Source organism: Apium graveolens, chromosome 2 (assembly GCF_009905375.1).
Source record: "Apium graveolens cultivar Ventura chromosome 2, ASM990537v1, whole genome shotgun sequence".
Lineage (NCBI taxonomy): Eukaryota > Viridiplantae > Streptophyta > Magnoliopsida > Apiales > Apiaceae > Apium > Apium graveolens.
In genome coordinates this window covers 30,121,787-30,131,212 of record NC_133648.1, presented here as the reverse complement: position 1 = coordinate 30,131,212, position 9,426 = coordinate 30,121,787, and the positions used below count along the sequence as shown (strand labels likewise).

The following is a 9,426-nucleotide window of genomic DNA, read 5'->3' as shown; positions in this document are numbered from 1 at the left end:
CTGTATCATTCGTATGTTCACACTTGCTTCATTGAGATATCTGTTGCTTACAATTTCCTCGTTTGATTTCCCATAACATTAACTAAACTTAAGTTCAATCAGATATAAAATAGATTTCGTAACTCAAGTCATATTTAATTTATCTTTTTTGATAAATATGTCTCAAAATTATCGGGATGCGCGAGAATCGAATAACAGAAGATAAATTCTTAAATAATTGAATTATTCAATAATTTATTATTCAATTTGTAACTGGTTGCAAGTAATGATCGAATCAATATTTCAAATTAGTTTAAATTAAGTATTTGAGTAATTATCAAATTCTGTGATCCGAATATAAAACGAGATCCAGTTTTATAAATCGGATTTTTTATTATGTGCCAATGGGCACATGATAAACGAGAGAATTTATAATTTTTAATCAATTTGATTGATTTATTTTTTATAATAGTGATAAATCCCTGCATGCATCCGCGCTAATTCCATCAATTAAATTAATCTAAAACTAAATTTTGGCGATTACATAGGCTCACGATAAGAAAACCGGTTATAAATTTGGGTTCTAACTTTCGAAATAGGACCTATTTTGGCAGCGGAGACGGCATTTATTTTATTATGTTGTTATTATAAGGGGATATCAACGGCCAATACGAAGCAAAAGACGAAACCCTAGGTCTTGCGAGTACAAAAATAATCTCTGAGATTCGTATTGAAATTCAAGGATCAATCAAACTATATTCAATCGTTCGTTCCCCAAGGTACTATTACTTAATCATAACAATTGTATACTGTTTTGTATATATCAATTCATGATTATTTCTTGTAAGCCCCCTTTTCACTTCTCCTCTTAATTTCTCTTCAATTCATCTGGATCATGTACTTACAGACATATTTATGTTTATATATGAATTTGTTGTTGGTGTTAGCTCGTTTGATCGATTGATTTAGGGTTTATAACACAATTGTCTGATTTGTATGTATCAATTAGTCGTCTATCGTAGTTGATTTTGTCTTGTTTCGGATTGTCTGTAGAATTCCATGAATTAGCTGTTCCTCTTAACTTTTCGATTGGTTTGTGCCTCTGTGGTGTTAATTTTGCGTATTATTCAGCGGTTTTATAAATTTTGGATTGTTTATATTGTCAACTAATTGTCGGTTTTAGATTGTTTGATTATATTTCGTGTTTTTTGTTTTTGCTGTTTTTGGGGCTTGTGTTCTAATTGATTTGAGTATGTATTGGACAGTTTGAGTAAAGGAGAGGAAGATGACGACTGCAGCTCGACCAACCTGGGCACCTGCTAAAGGTGGGAATGAACAAGGTGGGACTCGGATTTTTGGCCCTTCTCAGAAGTACTCTTCAAGAGACATTGCTTCTCACACAACACTTAAGCCCAGGTCAGTTGTCATTTTATTGCTCCCATGTTTTTTAAAGTTTCTATGTGCTGTTATTTACATTTTTTGGAAGATTGCATTGTGTTGCACTGTTGTACACTTATATTATGAAAAATTGCGGGGTTTATGGTCGTTATTGGATTTAATCAAATCGATGTATGTAATTTTATTCTGTTCCCAGGAGACAATGAAGAACATAGCTTATTAGTAAATAATGGTATGATAGGAGAATAGGAGAAGACTTGTTAAAAATGTTGAGGTTGATTTTATAATCATTGTGTGGACTGTTATTACATGACACATGAACACCCCTTTCTTCTCAAACTCTCTTACCCATGCTGATAAGAATTTTAGGTTTTTCTTGAATACTATTATTGCGAAGTAAGAGTCTCTACTCTCTCATTCCTGCAAACTCAGATTGGTGCCATTTACAGACACATCTATGCATTAATTGCAATATATTTGTTAGCACTTTAAAACTTGTTCTTCATTGTCCCCAAATTAGTTTCTAAGGCAGTGTTTCAAGTTCCAAACTTGTATATTCGTAGGATGTGGATGAGGAGTGTGCACATGCTATTGGGGGGGGGGGCTTGATTCACCATTTTGTTGAATCAGTTTTATTATGTCCTACCAAAGATGCATGGTATAGTTGGATGAAGAAGATACCTAAATGTTCAATAAAAAAACCTAAAAGGTTGTTAGGAACATGTATTGGACAAGCCTGTGTGTAATCATGCAGAGCATCTTATTTTAATCAGTAGTAGCTCACTATATTACAGTAGTAGTGAAAGATTTAGGAACTTCTCAAAGTATTGAGCACATGATTTGGTGATTATCATGAGAAATCCAAGTTAATAAGTAATTCCATACATAACTCTATTATCGTATTATAAACTCTAAAGTGTACCATAAGTTTATTAACGTACAAGTCTATAAATTACATTGTGATACTGATATGGATAAATACAGAAAGGAAGGGCAAGACACTCAGGAGGAGCTTCAGAAGAGGAATCTCCGTGACGAGTTGGAGGAGCGTGAGCGACGACATTTTTCGTCTAGAGGTATATTATTATTTGACCAGTATACCTTTTCAGGCTTGTTTGGTGCCATGTTGCCTTTTTTTTATAACTTACGAAAGTGAATATGGTTGCAGAGGATAAAGATCGTAGGAAGGGAGGGCATCTGCTTCTGGAAGGTGATTCTACCAGACATTTAAATATGTGTTTTTTTTCTTGTTCTGCACGACAAATGCTAGTATTGATAGTCCTATGCACACACATGCAAGCACAATCATAAAGACGGGTCTTTATACTAATCATTCAAGTTATTACAGGATCCAAAAGAGAGATTGAAGACCGTATAGTTCCACGGAGTGCAGACGCTGATGATGATACGGAAATTAAAAGTGATGATGAAAGGTCAGTCACCAGCAATATTTTTGTAGTTATTTTGTTAGCTGAAACTTATGTGTATAGTCATGTTAATTATGCAATTGCCTCTACTTAGCAAAAAAATTAAATAATATGATATGATTGCGTGATATATAGTTTTTTCCTGACAATACTCCCTCTGTTTCAAATTACATGTCCACTTTTAAAAAATCACACATATTAAGAAAAGTGAATGTTGATAAATTAATTGCATTAAATGACTATAATATGTGGAATGAGGTTAATCTTGAAAATATAAATAAGAGATATGTGATGTAGAGTTGACTTTGAAAATATAAATTTACATTGAAAGTTGAAGGGGACAACTAAATTGAAACAAAATTTTCTCATATAAGTAGACATGTATTTTGAGATAGAGGGAGTATTTATATAATTATATCTTATCCGGTTAATTCCGGTGACTTGACAGACTCAATTTTGCTGCAAATAGGCATGTTTGACTCTTTAATTACCTTATGTTTTTTGTAACTGGTGTTCTCCACTATCATCATACCCCAGCCTCTGTGTGTGCCACTCGCTCTATTCAGATTGCCAGTAGTTGAGTCTTCTTCCATTTGCTTTATTCTGTTATCTCGTGCTCTCTTATTTTTACTTGTTTCGAGTCTAGTGTATTATATTCCCCGTAGTTTCTGATTACATTCAGTATTAGCTACTTCCTTAAATGTCTTTACTCTCTATTCAGCATTATGATTTGTGAAAATTGGCTAATGTATGTTGTATTTTGTGTTCAGTGACGACGATGATGATGACGAGGATGATACAGAAGCTCTTTTGGCGGAGCTTGAACAGATTAAGAAGGAAAGGGCAGAGGATAAACTACGGAAAGTGAGTATTTTTTACCTCATCAAGTCAAGAATAACTAATTTAGCAGGTTTTGTTTTATTGTTTAGCGATGAATAACTGCATAAGTTGTGCTTCATCCTAAAGCTAAGTTCTATTTTCTGAACTTTTATAACTTGAGGATTAGTAAGTTTGTGCTTTGATATAGGACATAATTCGAGAAAGATGTATAGAATAAAATCAATGATAATATAGATCCTCAGTGATTCAGCCGCAGAAGAATCAGTACCTTCAGGGTTTTCCAACCACATAAAGAGCAGCCCGTAAACGAGGCTACAATAATGTGGGTTACATGCTTGCATAGAGACATAGAGAATAGAAGACTTGGGAATATAGTCTAAAGGTCCGGGGGCTAATAAATAAATTAAATAACCATCTAGTCAACTAGACCCCACATGTAATATGTATGTAATTAAACCGTATGATAATGTGTATCAAAGTTCCTTCTTATTTTCACATCTGTGCCCCATCTCCCTTTTCTTCCCCAAGTATAAAATATTTACCCCGAAGATCAAGGAATATACAATTGAAAAATGTCATGCTTCCCTTTTGACTTCTGTTTTATTGCATTTTCCATCATAAAGAAACCATTTTTAATGCAAGTCACACTTTGAGTTCCGGTAACTTTACAGTTTTCACATCCGTGCCCCATCTCCCTTTTCTTCCCCAAGTGTAAAATATTTACCCCGAAGATCAAGGAATATACAATTGAAAAATGTCATGCTTCCCTTTTGACTTCTGTTTTATTGCATTTTCCATCATAAAGAAACCATTTTTAATGCAAGTCACACTTTGAGTTCCGGTAACTTTACAGTTTTCAGAGCCTGTGCTCTGCCAAATGACAATCCAGTTCAGTGTATATATTACTTCAAATAAAGTAGTTAGATGTTTTACAGTCATGTTAAGGTGCATCCTTGACAGTTTGTTTTTTGACTATGATTATTGACGCTTTTTACCATCTCTAGGAGCGCCAAGAACAAGAAGAGCAGCTTAAAGTCAAAGAAGCGGAATTAATACGCGGAAATCCTCTGCTGAATAACGCAACCTCGTTCAATGTGAAACGAAGGTTAGATTCCCGCATATCCAACTTATATTTTTCTATTATTAAATTGATGGTCTTCCTGTTAAGTTCAAATATTTATGAAGTATTACATTTTGTTTAGGTGGGATGATGATGTGGTTTTTAAGAACCAGACTCGTGGCGAGACCAAGACACCCAAGCGCTTCATCAATGACACTATTAGGAGTGACTTCCATCGCAAATTTCTCCAGAAATACATGAAGTAGTGGGTCTTTGGTTCGAAGACGATTCTGAATTATGTTTGATGTTTCTTTTATGAATTAACAATGAAATTGTATCATGCTTTTGACAAGCTTCCTGTGTTTTGTGCTTTTGTTTATTACTGGAGCATATAAATACTATTTACATCTATTGCAACTTGCAAGGTAAATGTTACTCGTACGTTCATCAAGTAAATCTTCAAGGCATGTTCTGTTAATTTATTCAAAATACAATATATTTTCAATGCATGTTCTGTTCTATAGATTTTTAAATTCGGACAAATGGAATATATTTTTGTATTATTTTCTATCGGAATCTTTAAGAACCAAAACTTTTACATTGATTATACAAAAAGAAGGTATTTAAGGTTTTTTTTGCCAAGTGAAACAAAAGATTTTATGACGAGGTGGTGCCTTTAGGCCTTTAAGTTTGTATTATAAATTTGAAAGGCAACAAAATACCAAAATAACAGGTGGAGAGAAGGGGGCTTATTTCTTATGTATTGTATACTTATATTTTCAAAAGTCTGAACCTACTCGAGTTTGACTGAAAATTATACATTTTTAACTTAAAATTTACAAATTTGAAACTTTCTTCTATATATAATATAAAAAAATTAACATAATATTTGTGAGATTTTTTATTCTCGTGAAATGAGAGATTTGATGGGAATTGAACCCCAATAAGATGTACAATATCACTATGGCAATATGTTTTTGTTAATAATCATACACTCGATAGATATTTGTCGCGTTAGTTATAAAATAACATTTTTAATCATATTTTTCTTTTTATATTTGCTGATTTAGTTACCTATATATTTTTAAAAAAATTAAGTTACTACTTGAATAATAATAATAATCGATATTTTACATATAAAATAACCATTTTATGAAAAGAATAAATGAGCTAACATATAACATGTATTTAATTAAAGATGCTATATTTTTTTTAAGTAAACGTTATATTAAAATTTACGATTACATATAAGAAATGGTTAATAAAATCTAATGATCATGTATACAATTATAAGAAAAAAAGTTAAATTTATAATATCTAATGATCATCACTTATACGGAAAATAAAATATATAATATGTATTTGTTCAATATAGATACAATATTTTATTCAAGTAATTTTCGATCAAAATCACCAATATAAGACAACAATTTTTGGTATGTATATGATATAAGATTATATATAATGATTAATTATTCAAATAAAAATATATTATATGTTACCCATACAACATCATATACTCTTACTAGAGTAGAGTAAACCTCGGTTCGGTTTTTAGATAAAACCGGAACCAGAACCGCAAGTTCTCGGTTATTAAAATCGAAAACCGCAACCGCAACCGATCCATCGGATCGGTTTCCGTTTTAAAAAGTTCGGTTTTTATCGGTTCGATTTCGGTTATAAAACCGCATGAAATTAAAAACAAAAAATATATTATAAATTTGATAGAAAAAACCCAAATAAAAAACTTTACTATGCAAGTTTAGAAAGCTGAATTTGTAAACATAAAATTTGCAAAGCAAAACTGTAACAAAAAATTTACGCCTGGTGTGTTTTAACATCATCAATTGATGTTGCCCTTCTCTCTCGAATGAGGCAGTGTCTTTTTTCCCTAATATTTACTTTTCATAACTATTTAGATACAGATATAAATGTAAACAACTTACCGAAGGAAATGCATATTGTGGATATTATCTCGAAATTTCTCTGTTTAGCCAAGAACATAAGAAGTTTCTTCTGTATATGACATGTAATTTAAGGATTTAAATTAGAGTTAAACCTTTATTTTGTGACTTTACACTCAAAAACTGAATATGATTTATAGAGTAATTAGTTGTTAACATATATAATTTATTATTAATTTATTGATTTTAATTTTTCGGATCGGTTCGGGTTTTTTCGGTTCGGTTTTATGTTAAAATCGGAACCGAACAATCGGGTTTCATCGGTTTTTACCGGTTTCGGTTTTATTTCGGTTTTTTGCTCAGCCCTAACTCTTACATATAAATCACGACGATAATATATACTCCCACCGTCCCTCTCAATTTTTACATTTCGGAAAGAGTGTCCGACACGTATTTTGAGGGACGTATAAAGTATAGTTTCGTAACTTATTTTTATAATTTTATTTTCTAAATAAAAATTTAACCATTAAGTTGTTATTTAGAAAAAAATTGTAAAATTAAGTTACGGAATAATACTTTATATGTAACTTAAAATACGCGTCGGACACTATTTCCGAAATGTAAAGAAATGAGAGTGTTAAATATTGAATGCAAAGCAGGGGTGAATCCGTTTCTTGGATTTTTAGCCTTTTTAACATTGTTTGGATTGTAGGTGAACAAAGCAATTAAGATATTGTAGAGATAATATATTTAAAAAAATTAATCAACAAGCACAATATTTTCAAAACTCACTTAATTTGTATTAATTAAGTTTGTCTTGCAACAAATTATGTGTTCTTAAGAAAATAAGAGCTTATCTTCTATCTTGAAATAATACAAGAAAATCTAGATCTGTTTGTTACTTGTGAACTAAGGACCCGTGCATGCTTTATAGACTAGCATCACGGGTTTACAAGACTTGCACTAAAATATACTAAACTACTTTCCAAAGCAACCTTTTCCTATTTCCATTTCTAGCTTAACAAATCTGTGCAAAATCTTGCAGGTCTGTTACCACCTTTTGTCCAGTTAATCTTGACCCTTGATCTTGTATTCTTCTAGCTACTTTATAGACTTTTCAATCTAGTGAATAGATTGTTTGTTGACTGATAATCTTGAATCTTGAACTTGTATGCATTCTGAATTTGGGAAGTATGTCGAGATCTACAGTTTGTTTTATAGAGAAGTGACATCTCGATAAGTATAATGTCTTATAGAGATCTCTGAGTTCTTTATAGGTATACTTGACTTGTCGAGGTCGTTAGATCCTTGCCATGTGAAATGACTTGTCGATATGTCTGAGATCTCTCCATGTAGAAATGACTTGTCGATATCTCTGAGATCTCTATATACACATTTTGACTTATCGATATCTCTGAGATCTCTATATGAGAAATTGACTTGTCGATATCTTCAATTCTTCATATCTTCATTTGACTTGTTGATATATCTGAGTTCTCTACATGCAGAAATATCTTGTCGATATCTCCAATTATCTACATCTTCATCTGACTTGTCGATATCTCTAAGACTTCTTTATAAGTCATTGTGGACTTCTCTACAAGTCATTCTCGACTTCTCGAATGACTTCTCAATATAACTTGATCTGTGACTTGTCGATATATATTCTTGATTTTTTTTCATAGAACACCTTTATTCAACTCCAAACTTCTACATTTTTCTCTGTGGCATGATCATGGCTTAATCTTCTTCCAGACTTTATTCCTTAGCTTGAATCTGTTCATATAAAAATCCCCCAGTCTAAACTTCTAACCATTTTACAAACTCAATAAATATAATACAGAATACATATTTAGACTATCATACAACTTAATCTAGAGTTGTCAATGTGACTTAGTCTTGTTATTATACAGGCATGTCTTGCACAACAATCTCCCCCAATTTGTGAGAAGGTTGCTTATCACAAATTTATGCCTGATAGCAAGACTAACCCCATGCTAAAATCAAATACATAAAAATAACAGATTGACAAATATAAACTTTTATACATTTAGTAATTACATCAGTTCAAACATTACAGACATTAGGTGAATTTTTCATAGCCCGGTTCTTTTTCTAATGAGGTCCTTGAGATTTACCAGCACTTGAAGTTCTTCAATTATTTCTGTCCCTCTTAAGGCTTCCACCAGCTTGAGCCATTCATCCAATGAGTAATTGTTGAGGTAACCAATCCTGAACCTTGAAAATCTGCCAACTTGAATGTTTAGAAAATATCCATCTTTTGAGATTCTACTCAGCCCCCTTGCCTTGAGTTCATTTGATCTTTGTTCAAACATTTCTATCCCCTTGGCATACTTCCTTTCCCTTTCCTCCCTCTCGGCCTTTATTCTTGCATGTCTTTCATTCCTTTCTCTCAACCTCTCAGACATCACATCCTTCCACATCCTTGTACTTGTATCCTTTTCCTTCATCAAGCTAATCACCCCCTTCAATTCCGTGGTTGGAGGTTTGAATGAAGGTAGATTTGAGATTTTCTTTAAATTAACATGGCTGTATGTGATTGGTATTTTAAGTAGGGAGTTTGCATTTTATTTGTACAAGAATTTAGGTTTTTGAGGTTGTATTGGTTGAGTGTTTGTTTGGCTTGGATTGGAGGAGAGATGGTTGAGTGTTTGTTTGGCTTGGATTGGAGGTCTGAGTTGATTGGATTTGTGAAATTTTTATTTCTTGGACATTGTGTTTCTTTGTTTCCCCTTCTCCATCTCTCCTCTTCTTCTTTCCATCATCTTTCCTCTCTTCCTTTACCTTTCTCTTCTCA

The 9,426-nt window shown here is 32.4% G+C and overlaps 1 protein-coding gene across 1 annotated transcript; it reads left to right on the top strand.

Annotated features, from left to right (window-relative positions):
- The first annotated feature begins 578 nt into the window (after window positions 1-578).
- Window positions 579-5,213, top strand: LOC141707214 (uncharacterized). The gene is made up of 8 exons (XM_074510254.1): window positions 579-758; window positions 1,245-1,395; window positions 2,362-2,453; window positions 2,546-2,587; window positions 2,726-2,810; window positions 3,575-3,668; window positions 4,649-4,749; window positions 4,847-5,213. Exons 2-8 carry the CDS (start codon window positions 1,265-1,267, stop codon window positions 4,968-4,970), a joined length of 669 nt encoding a protein of 222 aa, XP_074366355.1. The 5' UTR covers window positions 579-758; window positions 1,245-1,264; the 3' UTR covers window positions 4,971-5,213.
- The last annotated feature ends 4,213 nt before the right edge of the window (window positions 5,214-9,426 follow it).

Excerpts from the sequence above, each read along its gene's own strand:
- LOC141707214 (XM_074510254.1), top strand. The coding sequence starts at position 1,265 with ATGACGACTGCAGCTCGACCAACCTGGGCACCTGCTAAAGGTGGGAAT. Across the intron at positions 2,454-2,545 it reads ACGACATTTTTCGTCTAGAG|AGGATAAAGATCGTAGGAAG; the intron begins GTATATTATTAT and ends ATATGGTTGCAG. Across the intron at positions 2,811-3,574 it reads ATTAAAAGTGATGATGAAAG|TGACGACGATGATGATGACG; the intron begins GTCAGTCACCAG and ends TTTTGTGTTCAG.